General features: G+C 45.3%; 1 protein-coding gene across 1 annotated transcript in view; it reads right to left on the reverse strand.

Moving 5' to 3' along the window:
* The window catches only part of SEC31B (SEC31 homolog B, COPII coat complex component), a 32,393-nt gene that overhangs the window by 8,764 nt on the left and 6,356 nt on the right, over positions 1–17,273 (reverse strand). Inside the window, exons 7-20 of the mRNA XM_074155045.1 lie at positions 16,979–17,078; positions 14,281–14,442; positions 12,240–12,392; positions 11,261–11,491; positions 9,475–9,549; positions 8,789–8,872; positions 7,828–7,936; positions 7,252–7,430; positions 6,473–6,599; positions 4,990–5,135; positions 3,540–3,713; positions 2,740–2,928; positions 1,868–2,081; positions 904–1,230 (exon numbers count right to left, since the gene is read on the reverse strand). Of these exons, the coding sequence (XP_074011146.1) occupies positions 904–1,230; positions 1,868–2,081; positions 2,740–2,928; positions 3,540–3,713; positions 4,990–5,135; positions 6,473–6,599; positions 7,252–7,430; positions 7,828–7,936; positions 8,789–8,872; positions 9,475–9,549; positions 11,261–11,491; positions 12,240–12,392; positions 14,281–14,442; positions 16,979–17,078 (2,270 nt within the window). The remainder of the gene's footprint in view (positions 1–903; positions 1,231–1,867; positions 2,082–2,739; positions 2,929–3,539; positions 3,714–4,989; positions 5,136–6,472; positions 6,600–7,251; positions 7,431–7,827; positions 7,937–8,788; positions 8,873–9,474; positions 9,550–11,260; positions 11,492–12,239; positions 12,393–14,280; positions 14,443–16,978; positions 17,079–17,273) is intronic.

The following is a 17,273-nucleotide window of genomic DNA, read 5'->3' on the forward strand; positions in this document are numbered from 1 at the left end:
TTGGTTAAACACAGCTCAGCAAAGGATTCCAGGTGGAAGCAAACCTCAAAGCCTCAGTTCCTTCACCCTCAGAATATGCCTGGAGAAGCTTCTGCTCAAAAAAAAAAAAATCTAAGGATTGTCAGCCTTGTTGTTAGGGATCTCCACAGCCTGGCTAAACCCATCCCCTGAGTTGGCAAATAAAGAATTAACAAGCTCCAGATGTGGTGATGTTATGGGAAATAGAAAGAAGGAATGTCCATCTGTTGGGAACTAGGTCCAACAACACTCTTTTTCTTCATCACGCTATTAAGGACTCCACAGTACTCACAGGCTGGGCTGGATTCAAGCTACAGACCCAGAGGGGAAAGGCTCCAGGTCCGGATCACTGCACACAGGGAATCCAGAAGCGATTCCCTGGCAGGCACTTTATGGCAACAGGAAAAAAGGGGGAGAGCTAGAGCACAGCAGACAGGAATTTTATCCTGAAGCTAAGCAAGGGGTATCTCATGGACAGAGAAGCAGGATCCTGCTCTCCCAGCATTTCAAATACATTTCTTGTCTAAGTTACAATAAGCAGGGGCGAGATCAGCAAGGATTCCACCACGCATTCCCTGGGAACCACCACCAGATGACCCAGAGCAGATGCTTCTGGAGTGGGTGACTTCTCAGGGTGTGCTGGGGACCTGAAGAGATGCAGCACCTTGTAACCACAACCTGGGGGACAGAGCAGCTGGACAGGCTGAATGAAACTGTCATCGTTGCTGTGTTTCACCACTACAGCAAGGCTCAGCACAATGTTCCTCAGCACCACATCCAGCCTTTATGGGGACAGACCAGACCTCAGAAGGTCCATGTCCATCACATACTGCAAACCCCATCCAGGAGTGTCCTGGAGACACAAGCCACACACGCAGTACTCACCTGTGGGAGGAGGAGGAATGCTCACTGCTGGCAGGGGCTTAGTAGATGGAGCTCCAGGACCTCCCTGAGGGTAACCCATGTTCATGGGAGAGTTGAAAGGTGCTGATGAGAAACCTAGAGGAGACTGGCTTGCCACAGGGAGAGGACAAGCTGCAGGAAGCTGAGATGATGGGACCGAGGCTGGAGTGAAGAGGGAAGGTCCGGGTGGTGGAACAGCAGGAGATGTCATGGGCATGGACTGTCCTGGCAGAGAAGGCTGGCTGGGAAAGGGAGCAGGACCAACAGGTCTGATTCCCGCTGGTCCAAATGGCTGAGGCTGTGGCATAGCTACAAATGAGAAAAAGAGCACATCAGCATCACTTGTTTCTGTGCAAACTACTCCTGATGCTCTCCTTCATGCTTGTAAGTCTGCCCTTCTCCAAGCCATACCCTAGAATATCCATGCCAGGCGTATCCTCCATAACATAAGAAGTTTCATCTAAACATGAGGAGGAACTTCTTTCCTTTGAGGGTGGCAGAACCCTGGAACAGGCTGCCCAGAGAGGTGGTGGAGTCTCTGTCTCTGGAGACATTCCACATTCCAAACCCCCCTGGACATGTTCCTGTGCGACCTGCTCTGGGTGACCCTGCTCTGGCAGGGGGTTGGACTAGATGATCTCCAGAGGTCCAGGATCTTCCAACCCCATATCATTTTGTGTTTCTGTAACCCCGGCTACATGAGTCAAACTCTGCCACAAAGTTAGCTGTGGCTTCTCTACCCCTATATAAGCTTAATGTCAGTGAATGCACAGCAAGAATTGCTAGAACAAGACGTGCCAGAAAAACTGAGAAGCCCTTCAGGCAGCTGAGTTGCTCTTTGCAAGTACAACAGGCCTGTGAGGAAGAAAGTAGAGCAGCTATCCATGCTGAAGGCTTTAGCCTAAGAAAACCTGGAGAACAGATACGATCATCAGACGATGCTCACCTGGCCCTGAGATGGTTGCTGGAACCAAGCCCAGGTTGTACGGCGGGTACGGTGGCCCCCTGGAATAGACGCTTGTTTGTGGACCCGTGCTGGCCTGGGGAGGGGTAACGTGGTGAGGGGTCATGGACATCGCTGGCACTGGCTGAGGTGGGAAGAAGGAAGGCACTGAAGGCTGAGAAGGTGCTGAAGGGGCGAATGATGACTGATAGTTGGGCTGCAATTAAAAAAGAAACCAAAAGAACTTGCAAATGGCTGACACAGTCATGTCCACGCACATACAAGGAGAGGCTGTTTCTATCCCTGTCACTTCTCAGGCAAGAAAAGACGCTGCTGCTCTCAGTGCCCTGGATGGACCGGGTTAAAGGCCTTTCCCACCACATCACTTGCTCAACAAGCTGGGCACCACACTCTTCAGGATATTCTCCAGCTCTCACGAGGATTAGTCCTCAGGAGCCAGTGACTCCTGAGGAAATAACAAAGGAACAATATAGGGTGGAAGCAAAACTTCCTAAAGAGTTTTCTTGTGCAAGAACTGAGAGATTAAGCCACACTACACTAATTTTACTGAGATACGAGGGTGAGATGAGCACAGGAGAGTGAACCATACCCCGCTTTTTCCTCAGTATGTGAGATCTCAGTGGATCACTTGTAACAGTGACTCCTCCAGTGACTGCAGGTGGGACAGGGCTTTGTGAAAAGATGCCAGACAACCTACTTTTGGATTATCACGGAGCTTGTGTTGGCTCCAGTGAAGGACATCACTGAGGGTTCCTCAATGCCTGCAACCTGCATCATCTCACGTTACTTCATATGCCTTCCACAACCCAGCACCCTTCCTCCCCAAGCCATGAATACCCGAGTTTAAGACCTACCTTCTCTGGGTGTCTGGGACCTGTTTTGTGGGCTGCTCCTTCAGGGGTGGAACCACCCTTGGCTGCTGAAGAAGCGTGTTTAACAACACCTACGTTGACACGAGTGTAGGGAAAAGGGGGTGGCTGCTGATCACCCACACTCTCTCCTTGAGCATGGAAAAGGCGGTCTCGAAGCTGTTCGATCAGGAGCTGAAACAAACCAGGCTTTAGGAGAAGTGCCCTGAGAGCCTCAGACAGAAGGTGCCGGGGAGACACTCAAAGCAGAACCTGACCCAAAGCACTGAGCATCAACCTCTAAAACTAACCAATTCCCCAACAGCCACCAGGAAAAAAACAAAATAACTGTTAGTGACAATCTGGGATGTCACCTGCCACACTCCCAGGCAAATGAAGTTGCACTGATCCTTCCCCCAATCTTTAGGCTTTCCCCTGCCCAGCCTCTGACCACATTTGGGCACTAGATTGTTTCAAACTACAAGGTGACCTCCCTGTTCCCCTCCTCTACCAGATAGTTTTAGGAATAGAAGCAGTTTCCCAGCGTCATTCTCCAGGAACCATTTCACGGTTCTATAGCTCCCTTCCTTTTCCCTGAATCAAATGCAACACAAAGAAAAACCAAATGAAGATAAAAGCTGTGTCCTAGAAAAAAAACCCCACCCACACCTCTGCTCTCAAGTCACCATAATTAAGGTGAAACCTTAAGTCCTGATGCATGTCAAAACCCAAGCGCTCTCTCGTACAAAGTATCATTTTTTCCCCCATACATTACTCTTTCCCACAACCACCCGTTTCTCACTCACCTCTTTAGAGCTACTGGGCAGGTAATTCATGGCAGCTGCCAAGCATCCTTGTGACGCCAGGAGACTGGCATATTGGGTGATTCGTTCTGCCAAGACAGGGCCCGGTGCCGGTCCTGCTGTGCCTCGGAGCATCTCGATGGACCTGCTCAGCACCATCACCTTCTCTATGAGATCCTGAATAAACCAGGAGGAGGGAAGAAATTAGACCTTTCGGAATCTGAATTGCTTTGCTGGTCCATCTCACCCTGAGACAACACCAGGCAGCTTTTCCCACTTTCAACTGACATCAGGTCCAGTACAAAGAGAAGTTACTCCACTCTGCGACAGATCCTACCACTGGTTACCATTTCCTTAGGTCATTTTGTGGAGAAAAACCAGGAACCAGGAAGCAAATCCTGATGCTGCTACTTTTACGGTAAGGGAAAAAAAGAAAATAAGAAGCCACAAGGACATTCCAATCAACTGTGATCTTTTTACTAGGAAGTTACTAACTCCAGGAGTTCTAAGATATCAGCTTGAAAGAGGAAGGATTAAAATTATACCAGGAGAAATTCACTAGGGAAAAACTACTACTGCTGACAAACAGACCAGAAGGTTTTTAGTTATTCAAAGCTCCTTCAACTCCTAGAAATCAAAGCAATGCTTGTATCTGTAGAATGATTTATGCATCTTTGGCTGGTAACTGATATCTGGGAGGAAGCCAGTTTCAAACATAACCAGGAATGCTGAAGATGCCTTTTTGCTGCTGTTACTCATTAGTGGGGCTGCAAAACCAGGGAACTCTGTAGTAGAGGGCACTATCTACAGATACCTAAGTGGAAGACCTGTCTGGTTCATTCTAGAGACTGGAGAAATCAACAGGGGTTAGCGACTTAGCCAGGACTGGTTTGAGCGTAACAGGAAGGTAACAACACTGACTTAGAAGCCCTGATTTACCTGCAAGCTGTGGCTTCCATATGAAATCATTCTACTTGCAGGGGCAATAATACAGTCTAGACTTCATTTTATTTTGCCAGAGGCGGTTCTGAAGATTCTTACTCTATAAGGTACAGCCAGATAACCAGAGCATTACAGTTAGACATGAGAAGCACAGCAGCAAATCCACTCCCAGGCAACTCCCAGTAAGAAAACAGGTAAAGCCTAAACTTCTGTGACTAAAAGGAAGCTCAGAGATGACATAAGTGTACAACGACAAGCAGGTAGGCTGTAACTCCTGTCCATGGCTGTGCAATGTAATAAGTACTCTCTAAACACACAAACCCTTAACATTTAAGAGTGCAAGTCTCCTTTAGCCCCTAATCTAGGCTAGAAGGAGACAGTTTGCTGACTACAAACAGGTCTCCACTGTCTGCTGAAAGCCAGATACTGTGTTTGATGGGATAATGCAAACAGATCAGGGCTACCAACCTGGCCTAAAGAGAAGTTCAAACCAACATTATAGCATATGTACCTGCAGGGCAAGGGGCGACGAGGTCTCGTGGTTTTTCACCCAGCACTCCACCAACCTCTCCACGTTGCCTGATGAGATATAGCAGAGGCAGGCATCATCGGACAGGGCTGCATCTCCCTCCGACTCCAGGCGGGCACCCAGCATGTCTAGAGAAGAAGAAATACAGCCAACATTTAACACACTCATTTTGAGGAGCTCATTAACCCCAGTGCTCATCTCTTAGCAATCCTACTCTGGCTTGGCATGAAAAGGTGTTGACAGCTTTGGATCTGCACCTAATTCTTGGATAACACAGAGAAATGGGCATCATTAAGGAATCCCAAAGCCAACTTGGTTGAAAAAAAGAAGTAATTTTTATATATACCTGACAATTTTTTTTATGTCTGCCCAGGCATATAAAAGAAAGAAAACCCCTTAAAAGTGACAGATTATAAACATCCAACACGCTTTTGTTCCCCAAAGAGGTGTGGGAATCTCCAGGCAACAGTAGTGTCCAGTATGAGGAGCAGCTATTAATCTGGTAGTTGTCAATGTTTAGCAAATGCTTGGAGATAAAGGTGAGGTGGAGCTGTCTCACTATCACCGCTGCCACTGCCACTTTCCACCCTTACAACGTGGTCTGTGAAAGATGTCATGTTTTCTTGCATTTCAAGTTGTGTCACCTTACTTGTATAAAGTGCTGACATTTCTCCAACAGCATGTAGCTGTTCCCATCAGCCAGGAACTAGTTCCCAGCTAAGGAATGTGAGTAACTTCAGCAGATTCAGTCACTAGATTGTTGGCTAACTCTGACTCTCATAACAATCACGCTGGACTATTAACAGGACTGAGGAAACTACTGAAGCCATCAAACATTCATTAACCCCCGTTTCTGAGCTTAAAAGGGAGGGGAATGTGCCAAAATGGTAAAACTCTTTCAGATGGACTGAAGCCACCTGACCTTTTACTACCAAGGAAATTCCTTTCTCCCCAGAGTAAAATAATAAATATCCCCTTCTTAGTGTGTAAGTCTAGTGTCTATCCTGTTTTTTTCTATGCTATTGATAGAGGTCACAGGAAATATCAGCATATATAACTTTACATGATGCGTGTGCACGTATCATTCTCCTAACTCAACAGATCACACTTATTAATTAAGTTCCAGCTAGCTGTAACAAGTAAGGAGTGCTTTGCTTCCTCAACAGCATCCACTTCTGTCTGTAAGTTGCCCTCCCCCAAGGGAAACTATATCAATCATAGAATAGTTTGAGTTGAAAAGGACCTTTAAAAGTCCCTGCAATGAGCAGGGATGTCTTCAACTAGATCAGGTTGCTCAGACACCCGTCCAACCTGACCTTGAATGTTTCCATGGATGGGGCATCTACCACCTCTCTGGGCAACCTGTTCCACTGTTTCATCACCCTCATTGTAAAAAAATTCTTCCTTATATCCAGTCTAAATCTACCCTCAAATCATACGTATCAGAACGTAGTAGGCTGCATACCACAGAGCTGAGTGTAGTCCTCGTGCTTGGAGTATGTTAACAAGATGGCCAGCGCCTCCTTCCAACTCTGTAGATCACACGTACAAACAATGTCTTGCCAGTTCTGCTGCACGATGGAGGAAAGCAGCTGTAAGGGAAGGAGAAGGCCTGTCGGTCACTGAAGACAAAAATAAGCCGAGTGTTTAAGCAAGGGCACCCATAGGGAGAGCTCACTTTCAGGCACACTTCCCCCTCTGCAGCAATTACCTCACTGTACATCGAGGTCCCTTAATCTCAGCATCCCAATATTAACAGTAATTGGAACTAAACTCCACTAAAGAAAGTAAAAAAGCCCAACAAAGCACTTAAAAGAATATGGGAACAGCCACACTAGGCAAGACTAAAGATCTAACACATACCCTGCTTCAGAGCAGCTAATATAGTGGGAATATAGTGTTGATACCCCAACCCCTGTTACACTTCCTCATTTGTTAATTAATAAGGTAAGACCTTCTGAGCTGAGCTGTAAAAGGGTAATACGCATCAAAGGTTACAAGCATCGGGAGCTGAAGCAGAAGATTAAAAGAAAGGAATAGAAAACACAGGCATCCTAGGTGGGCAATACAAAGTTGTCATAAAAATACCAAGAAATGAGAGTAAACGTCTAGCCAAGAGGAGATGCACAGACTCTGCTAACACTCTACTTCCTGCCGAAGTATTTCCACACACATTCAGACAAACACCTGCCAAGATATTGCACACCTTCCCCTCCTCAGAGGGTACGCAAAACTGTCACTTACCAGGGAGAGCTTTGTCTTACGCTTGGCAAAGTAGCGCTTCTGGGTCTCCTTCAGGAGGTTCTCCCCACCAGCTATAGCTAAGATGATGGCATCGGCAAAGCGCTCTGCCCGCATGCACAGCTCCACCGCGCTCTCAAAATTCCCCAACAACAGGGCTTGGCTGATGAGTCCATCCGTATCTACAGAGGTGAGAAGCAGAGTCAACACACAGGGGCATCACCCAGGTGCACGGAGCCTGCTCGTTTTAAAAACTAGGCAGTAAAAAAAACCACGGAAGCCCACCTAAAAGAAGATTTAGAAAGTCAAATCAGGTTTTGCACTTTAAAAAAATCCTCTGACTTGACATGAAGTCTTCCATCATCTAGAAAACGCATCTATATTTTTAACAGGTGTCTTATCTGCAAAGAGTATTTCTTTGCACGATGCTGAGAAATGCTGTGTGACACTGGAAGAGGTCACGTCTTTTAGAAGTATCTATCTGCTGGAGTGGACCAGATTCTTCCCAGTCTCTCTGATTTTCTGTTTTTCCCTTCTCTCTCCTCCTAAGAGGGCAGAAACATATTTCATGCAACATACCTTCTGTGACAGGAATCTCCAACGTGCTCATGTTCTGTGGGACGAGGTTGTCGAAAAAGGCTGAAGAGGAGGAAACAGCAGCTACATCATCACTGGAATTTACCAAAAGCTGTGCAAAGAGTGCAAGAAGTCAATTAATTCATTGAACACACAGATCCTGCTCAAAACGGTTTAATGGACTAGAGTGTGGGATGGGGCTCCTCTCCATCGGGTTGAGCATGCTTATATAAATCTGATTTCAACTTGGAAATCCATCATGCAATGCCCAGAGCGTCGGTGGCCAGCACTCATCAACTCAACTGCCAGCCCTTGAGCAAAGCTGAACAATTATGGATGGAACAGAGACAAGCCCAACAAGCGATATCTGGAATTAACAGGTGGGATCACAGCCATTCTCAGTGCTCTACTGAAATGCAGGACATAATTTCTATCCCTAGAATATCTCAGCGAGTGTTTAAGGTTTGTGAAGAAGATTAGTAATTTGAGTGTAGCAGTTTTAGATACCTTAGAGGAGCAAAATTTACAGCACGTGGTGAACCAGTCCTTGGGAGGCATCCGAAGAGGGACATCCCCAAATTACGTGAGAATACATTTCAAAGGATAGAAGTGAAAGGGAAAGAAATGCAAAAGAAATACCACAGCAGAAGCTTCACAGAGCAAATCCAGAACTGTAGCATGAAGTTAAGCTGGGGTGAGGCTAATTCTACTGCTGAAGAAATCAGCGCTGGTGAAGCAAGCCTTCTCGCAGTGTTAACAGCCAGGAGTCCGTCTTCGTCACTCGCTGATTTGTTTTAAAGCCAGAAAGGACCAGTATGATCGTTTAGTCTGACCCTGCCAGGGTCTGACAGGCCTGTGAACTGCCCTCTGCGATGCCTGCATTGAGCCCAACGACTTGTGGTCTGAATGAAACCTTCCCGTTCACTCCCCGCTCTCCCAGATTGGCAGGATGTTCAGGACATACCTGATCTGTCTGCGCAGCATTTGTCTCATCTGCCTCGGGAAGGGGCTGTGTATCTGGTATTCCATTACTCAGACATGAAGCAATCTAGGAAAGTAACAGACATTCAGAGTGAAGCCTCTCTCAAAGTTACAAGCCACCAAATGACTGGCAAACCCCAGACACAATTCCCCCAGCTCTTTCACCTGTTTGGAAAAGTTCCACACCTCTCCCTATTCCTGGTTGGCTGCCTATCAGAGGTTATTTATCCTTCTCAGAGGATTGTCCATGCTGCTGCAAGAGTTTCCTCCCCTGCAGCTCCATCACTGCTATGGCCAGACTGTCTTCATCTGTTACCTTCTTCCTGGCTGAGGAATCCCCTGAGATGCAGAGAGCTGGATGCTAGGAAGAAGCTCTCACAACTGCACTGTTGTTATACGCTTCCCAGAGCACCAACAACTGGAAACGAGATAACTGGGCTCAAGACCCAGCTTTTGGGTTTCATGCAGTACAGCTACAGTTATACCCTTAAAAAATGCCCGCATTTGCTTTTTAATGGGGGATACTTGAGGTGCCTCTTCGCTGAAATGTCATAGTTTGGTCTTTTGTGTGCTGTGAGATCACTCACTCGTTTCCAGCAGGGACCCTACAACTCTCCCACAGGAGCTTTAGTCCTGTAAAGGTTTCTGTCTATCGGAAAGACCCCTTACCTTCTTTTGCAGATCCTCTTTATTGTAGCCCAGCAGCTTGAGGAGTTTAGTCCTGGACTCCTGCTCCAGATTCACCTGAGTCCCAAAGGATATTGAAAAAGACAAGAAAACATGTAAAATCCTAGACATCTACACTCTGCCAACGGTTGGCTGGTTCTGCAAAGCTTAGTTCAGAGCTCAGTTTATAGATAAGGAGCTCAACTATGACAATTCCACCTAGTGACTACTGTGGGAAAATCTATGGAATTTAAGTCATGATTAAAGTCGTGATAAAAGTCATGATAAAAGGGTGAAATTCAAGTCTGTCACATAGTTACAGCTGAGGTACAACTGCGTATCAGGGCTATGACTACACATACTTGGTGTACTCGGTCATTAATTTCCTGGATGGTCTATGAATTGCCAAGTTAATCTCTGCATAGAGAGATGAACTGATTTGAGTCCGGACAAAACGGAGACGAGGTGTTTGCCTGAACTCCTAGCTGGCTTCGCAAAAATTAGTTAACTAATTGCTACAGAAACTCCCTGGGTGGGGATTTCAGACAGTCCCAGAGGTTCCCACACTGCCTAATTGACAGATGCTATTTGTATGCTTTAATCATGATTAACGTTCTGCGAGGAGGATCTGTCTGTCTCAGGAAGTCCCAGGCTGTTCTTATGACAGAACTGATCAAACTGTACGTGGATAAGATACTTGTAAACAGTCATTAGAAACTGCTCTTGCAGATGCAGAAGTGGTTGTGCAGGACTGTCTTTTGTACAGAAGCTTGGTTTGTAGTTCAAGATAATCAATAGTAACAGATCTTGTATGCACTGGAGTGGTCTCACAGGACCATGGGCCAGCTGGATTATGAAAACTCACTAGAAGGACAGTTTGGCATAACTCATCCAACGCAGCGGAAGACACTGCTGCAATGACTCTTGCAATGGAGACCTGTCATCACCTAGACAAGACCTGGGCATCCTGTTCAAGAGAGATGATTCCCCATGCAAATCCAATCACAGAATGACATGGGGTTGGAAGGGACCTCTGGAGATCATCCACTCCAACCCCCTGCCAGAGCAGGGTCACCCGGAGCAGGTTGCACAGGAACGTGTCCAGGTGGGTTTTGAACGTCTCTAGAGACGGAGACTGCACCACCACTTCGGGCAGCCTGTTCCAGGGCTCTGCCACCCTCAAAGGAAAGAAGTTCCTCCTCATGTTTAGGTGGAACTTCCTATATTCGAGTTTGTGCCTGTTGCCCCTTGTCCTGTCACTGGACTTTCTAATAATACAAACAAGATCCCAAACACAAAGAGTCTGCCTGTGAGTATCTGTGAAACACCACCAAGGCTAAGCCTGGCCCTTCAGAAAGGTGGCCACTCCTCATTACCCAACTCCTTCATACTACCAAACTGTCAACAAAACCACCTTCCCATGTAGTGCTGCAGTCAGTCCTCATACCACCACTTTACTGGGGAATCTCATCGCGCATTCGGACTTTGCTTTGAGAAATAGTAACAGTAGAGCTCCACAGGTAGCTTGGCAGTGGGTTGAGATGAGAAATTCCTTGATAGGAAGTCCAAATGAGTCCGCTGAAAAGGCCATCCCTACTGAAAAATGAGTCAACCTCCAAGACCTCAACTGCAAAACCTCTTCTTCAGGCAAATAACTAACTGGCCCATTCAGTTCCAATTTATATCTTAAAGAACAGGAATATGAAGGGCTACGGAGGACCATAATGAACACATTCCACCCCAGGACCATAAAAGAACTGACCTCTGTGTTTCACCACAGCCATCCTACCTTCAAGAAGTTCCAAAGGTTCTCATCAAATGGCAACTTGGCTGTCTGGATCTTGCCCTGGCAGTAATCCAGGAGGTTCCCTGACTGCAAGGCCATCTGCAGTTCTCTGGATCGGAGCAGGAATTCAGTTTCTGTGGTGACTTGACTGATGAAGACCTGGTGCGGGTAAGTCTGCTGCATTTGCTGTCCAGGAGCTTTGGTAAGACCGAAGGAAATAAGTTTTCCTCCAAACTGAGAAAGAGAGAGGGAGACATTAAGACAGTAAGCACTCTTGTAAACCAAAGTAACAGCAACTCACTTCACTCTTCATTCAGTAAGGTGGACTCAAGTTCCAGGTGTGGTCACGAGGAACCCAAACAGTTTAATGTGTATGGATAGTAGGGACAACGAGGGACTTCACGTCACAAGTCCTTCAGCTGAAGGCTAATAGCACATAAGTGTCACAGTTACCAGGCCTCGCCGACTGCAAATGCCAGAGAGGAACAGAGGAAAAAGCACCATTTGGAACTCCCTGTTCTTTTCAGACACGGAGAGGCAGGCTGCCGTGATAAAAACTATCACATGAATGGCAGGCACTAGACAGACAGAGAACAAATCAAGCCACAGGCTAAAAGAAAATTCAGCCTTTCGATTTAGAAGCATGGAGGTGAAGAAAATTAAATACCTGGATAGGAAGGAGAGACAGAGGAGGATGGGAATGCGTGTCACAGCCTACAGGGACAGCTTTTATGAGTCTTCCTTAGCTTTGTTAACTCTTACTTATAACCTCCCCTCCTCTGCTACAGACTTTCCTGTTGGAAATGTATCTGAATGTTGAGCAAAAGAGCTTCGCTCCATGGGACATCACACCGCACCTTAAACAGGCATTAAAACAACTACCAACAGGGAGATAAAAAGGTTTCTCTAGCCAAAGAAAAGGACTGTGTCACAAGACGCCACATCTGTTGCATTTTAAGCTAAGGAAGCTCCATTCACTTACTGCAAAGGAAACCCCCACAGGTCTGCGAATCCACTTGGGTGGCTTCTTCAATGGTGGAATCAAGGTGGTCTGAGCTACTTGTTCTGGCACCTGCAGAGGAGGAAGGATCTGTCCGGTGCCAAAGGGATCCAGGTTGTTGAAGGAGGAAGAGATCTAGAATCCGACCGAGAAACGAGTAAGATATAATTCAATTGCTTTCTGTAGAGAGTAAGCACAAAACCCTATTGCTTACTAATTAGTTACTTTTCCTGCTGATGAAGAAAAAGGCTATGACAGCACCTCTTCCTGGACTACCACCAAGCCTCTATGCGAGAGAAACGGCATTTCCAAACAGTTCCAGAAATTATTTCTCAAGAAAGCTTCACCTTGAGAGTTTTTTCAAGTAATTTTCTCTTAGCAAGATGCAAACTCCCCAACAAACACTGCCTGGCCTAGCACCCAGCTCATAAACACAAGAGTTACAAAACAACTCGTTTTATGCAAGACAGTGACAACATATGGTGGAAAGTTGTACAACTTAATCCTTGTTGTGCTCACAAAGGAATGCTGACTCCCTTTCTGTCGCTGGAGTCTTTCAAAGGGGTCAGTTTTAAGGGCTGTCTCGAGTTTTTATAGCTTAGAGAAGGCTGGTGAAATAATCTCTCCAGACTTTCTTGCTTAGACAAGAGTGTGTCAAAAGCGGCCCCTGATCTGGATTTCTGACATTTAGGAAGTCAGTGCGGGCACACGCACAGTGCTGTTCACAAGCATTCTTAATTTTTAACATCGTTGGCATAGATGTGTTGTCTGCTTAGAGATAACCCTGTTCAAGTTTGACTGGACCATAGGGCAGAGCTCCAAAATACAGCATACCTGAAAAGAAGCAACACGAGGCTCATCAAGCTAAAGTTGCCAAATAAAGAATCACAGGCAAGACCTACATGTTTTGTCTTTCCAGTCTTTCCTGGGGGAAAACAGATCCATCACCCTAAACCTTCAAAAAAAATAAACACATGCTACGAGGATACCAGTAACATCAACCATCAGGTCTTCAACAGTTTCTGTCCATGGAATCCACAGGAAAGAGACCTCTTGGTCACAAACTCCCTACCTCCATCATTGTCATTATCTCCTCCTATTTTTGTTCTTACTTCTTCTTCTATTTATCTAGGAGTCATTCTACCCCACCGTTCTCCAGTTTTGAAGAGTGGAAGTGTGGTGCATGCACACGAAGAATGCACATGAAGAAAATTCTCCCTGGGTTAAATAAATCCTTAATCTCCTACAGCTGTTGCTCGATAAAGTTATTTTCTTTCTCTTGCAAATCCTATGAAACTGAACTCAGTCAGCTGTAAATGACTATATAAATAACACTTAAGCCAGCTCATATGTATTCTCTTAAAACCTGTATTGTAAGGCTGGGAGAGAGGGAGGGAATTAAAAGACTAGACACCATATTAAAACTAGAATTTTAGACACTACTGCCATTTAATCTGTTCAGAGTTTGCCCATCTATTCATTGGCCAAGTAATGGGTTTCAGTATCAAAACATAAACATGTGCCAAGTTATAGTCAACTGACTTGAGGAAAATTGCTAATAGTGGCTTATAAGCAACACTTTAAAATTATTTTCTGAACTAATGAAGAATAACATGTTGCATTAATCAATATCAATGTATTTCATTTTAACTTAATGACCAGACAAGCTTGTTGCTCTAACAGGTGTGCTACTTTATTTGTAGTCTAGTAGTACTAACCTAAAATACATGTATCACCAAAACTGCACTCGATGTTGGTTCTCTTCACACATTTTAATGACTTTTAACAAGAAATACTAAGACACTTTTGTCAAGAGGCAATGTAGTCCCTCTGGGACTTGGTGGCTATTAAGTCCCCACACAGGTAGCTTCTGGTTCCCACACCATCCAGCTAAACACCCTGGGGGGGTGGGACAGACTGCATCACTTAAAAATCACCCTGTTACACATGTGTTCTAATGCTCTCAGAAGTCAGGTGAGTAATTGCCAATCTGTCGAGCTGTAACATGTTCCCAGGACTTTACCTTGTCGGCCTGTGTCTTCTGCTGAGCTTCTAAGTTCCCCCCCATCACAGAATAAACGTTGATCCACCCATCGAAAGTGGCAGCAGAGAAGACTGAAGGATTCCTCGGACACCACTGGACATCAAAGCACCACTGGCTCCGGATGGGCAACTCGTAAACGACCTATCACAGAAAGAGAGAAGGCAGAAGCAGGACGTGAATAGTTCCTCGCTCTCCCCAAATTACTTGCCCATAGCAAGTGTGTCACACTTTATTTACCTATCACCATTGTACACAAGTCTCTTACTTTTGCTTCTTGAAGGACACATTGCAAGCGAGTTACAGAATCATAGAATGGTTTGGGTTGGAAGGGACCTCAAAGATCATCGAGTTCCAACCCCCCTGCCATGGGCAGGGACACCTCCCACCAGACCAGGTTGCTCAAAGGCCCATCCAGCCTGGCCTTGAACCCCTCCAGGGATGGGGCAGCCACAGCTTCTCTGGGAAACCTGTTCCCATGTCGCACCACCCTCACAGCAAAGAATTTCTCCCCAGTATCTAATCTAAATCTCCCCTCTTTCAGTTTAAAACCATTACCCCTCATCCTATGGCTCCCCTCCCTGATCAAGAGTCCCTCCCCATCTCTCCTGTAGCCCCTTTAGGGACTGGAAGGGCCTCTAAGGTCTCCCTGAAGCCTTCTCTTCTCCAGGCTAGACAACCCCAACTCTCTCAGCCTGTCCTCACAGCAGAGGTGCTCCAGCCCTCTGAGCATCTTTGTGGCCCTCCTCTGGACCCGTTCCAACAGGTCTATGTCCTTCCTGTGCTGAGGACTCCAAAAAGCCGGACACAGTGCTCCAGGTGGGTTCTCACCAGAGTGGAATAGGGAGGTAGAAGCCCTCTGCTATTGCGCATTGAGCCCAAACAGCAGAAAGCTGTTGTACCACAGGATTCTGATTTTAGAACAAAATGCAAAAGTAACAAGTCAGTGCTGTCACACCTGCAGTTAACCAAGGGGGAAACACACCACAAAACAACGCCACAAAACCAAAAGGCAAGGTGTCATGAGCAAGAACACGTAACCAGAAAGGATAGTCTGGAATAACAAATTTGACGAGGAAAATAAAAGCCTACAGGAAAAAGCAGAACAACAAAAGAGGACTGTAATTGCTGCAGATGAACTATGAAGGATATCGCAGCCAACAAGTTTCTGGTCCAGCACTCAGAAATCCAAAGTTCAGCTCATGGCCCAGTCACAGACTTCCTGCCTGATGTTGGGCAACTCACTAAACACAACCTTGACTTTGACCCTCCAGTTTGTAAAAGGAAGAGATTTCCTTTCTGCCTGACAGGCACAAAGCACAGAGAATCACAGCTTCCTCCTCTGTGGGAACACGACGGGCGTTTTCTCTTCCCAGGTATAAAACCTTGTGTTTATTTATACTAAAAACTGGATTGCTAAATTTAAAAAAAAAAAAAAAAAAAAAAAAAAAAAAAAGCAAAACCTAAACCAAACCAAAAAAGCCAACACAAATGACCAAAAAAAAACCCCTAAACATCCCCCAAAACCAAAGAAACCAAGCCTTGCCCCAAACTCACCAGATCAGCCATTCTGTATAACTGCACTGTCCTTACTATTGAAAACTTTCCCAATTTTTCTAACATTTTTAAATTTTTACGTGAAAAAAAAAAAGACTCTGCAAATCTACAGCATCATGCACAAAGATGAGCCAGCTGCACTAAAATTGTTTCTTTATTTTTTTTTTCTGCTAAAACACAGGGAAAAGACCTTAGTAAAAATTAGACTTCAGGAATGTTTCAAAGCCTAATTCTCTTCTAACCACTAGGCATCTGTACAGAGCGAGCATCAAATCCCATGAACCCACAATAGCAGCATTTCAGGCATTTTATGAAAATGGATTAATTTTTTTTTCCATATTTCCAAGGCCAAGTTGGTCAGGCAAGTGAAATTGTCCCATGAAATGAATCCAGCCTGGGGCTCCCAGGTACTGGACTTTGTTCAGTATCGTTAGAGTACTTTCCCCATGCTATCATCAAGATCAGCTGCATTAAAGTTGTTCAAAGTTCAAAATTCAGTTTTATCCAGAAATTCAGCATTGAACAAGTAGGTGTGTAGAAAAATTGGTTTTGTACAGTCTATGACTGTAGTCTATTTTCTACAGTCTAAAATGTGTATTTTAATTCACATGATACCAAAATATATCAAAGATGGGAATTTTGAGATAAATGACTAGATAAGCACACACATGTGAAACCACTGTACTATGAATAAAGGTTACACACATATTTAATCACATTATTCCCCTCTTAACGACCTTAACAAATGTTCCTCGTTCTCTGTCAAGTTTCGCCCCTAAAAATTTCCTACCCCAGGAGAAGGAAGAAGAAAGAAATGGACACTGAGAACACTAAATATGTGAACATAGCAGGAATAATCCTAATTAGCTGAAACTCTTAGTTAAAGCTTTCTTCCCTCTATGATCTCTAGACGTGGACGTATCAGAGAAAAAAAATCTCTGTCTCTGTTGTTTTCAGTCTGGTTATGGACAACGCTCTCATTCACTCCAGAAAGGAGGAGTGCAGAAGACATGCTGAAGGAAATCCCATTGGCACTCCCCAAGGATACAGAGAAGGGACACATACGCCGGCACAAAATTCTATATAAAGCAGAGCATGTGTACTTATAGCTGTGGTTATGTACCTCCCCCGTGCTTGGGTTCCAACACAAGATCCTGTTGTCTTTGGCGCTACTCAACAGCAGTTCAGGGTCAGCCTGGCACCAGGAGACAGAAAGAACTCCCCTAAAATAGATCAGAAAAAAAAACCCAAAAAAATCAGTCATATTTTCTACCCTGTCACCAAGAAAGCAGCAGAAATGCTAGTTCTCATCTCTACCCTCAACCAGATTCATCTGTGAAACAAAACAGGCCTAGGAGAACTATGATTTTTTTTGCTAAGTCCAGTCTCCCAGATGTGGGCCTTTTAAAGATGGAGAT

Source organism: Numenius arquata, chromosome 10 (assembly GCF_964106895.1).
Source record: "Numenius arquata chromosome 10, bNumArq3.hap1.1, whole genome shotgun sequence".
Classification (NCBI taxonomy): domain Eukaryota; kingdom Metazoa; phylum Chordata; class Aves; order Charadriiformes; family Scolopacidae; genus Numenius; species Numenius arquata.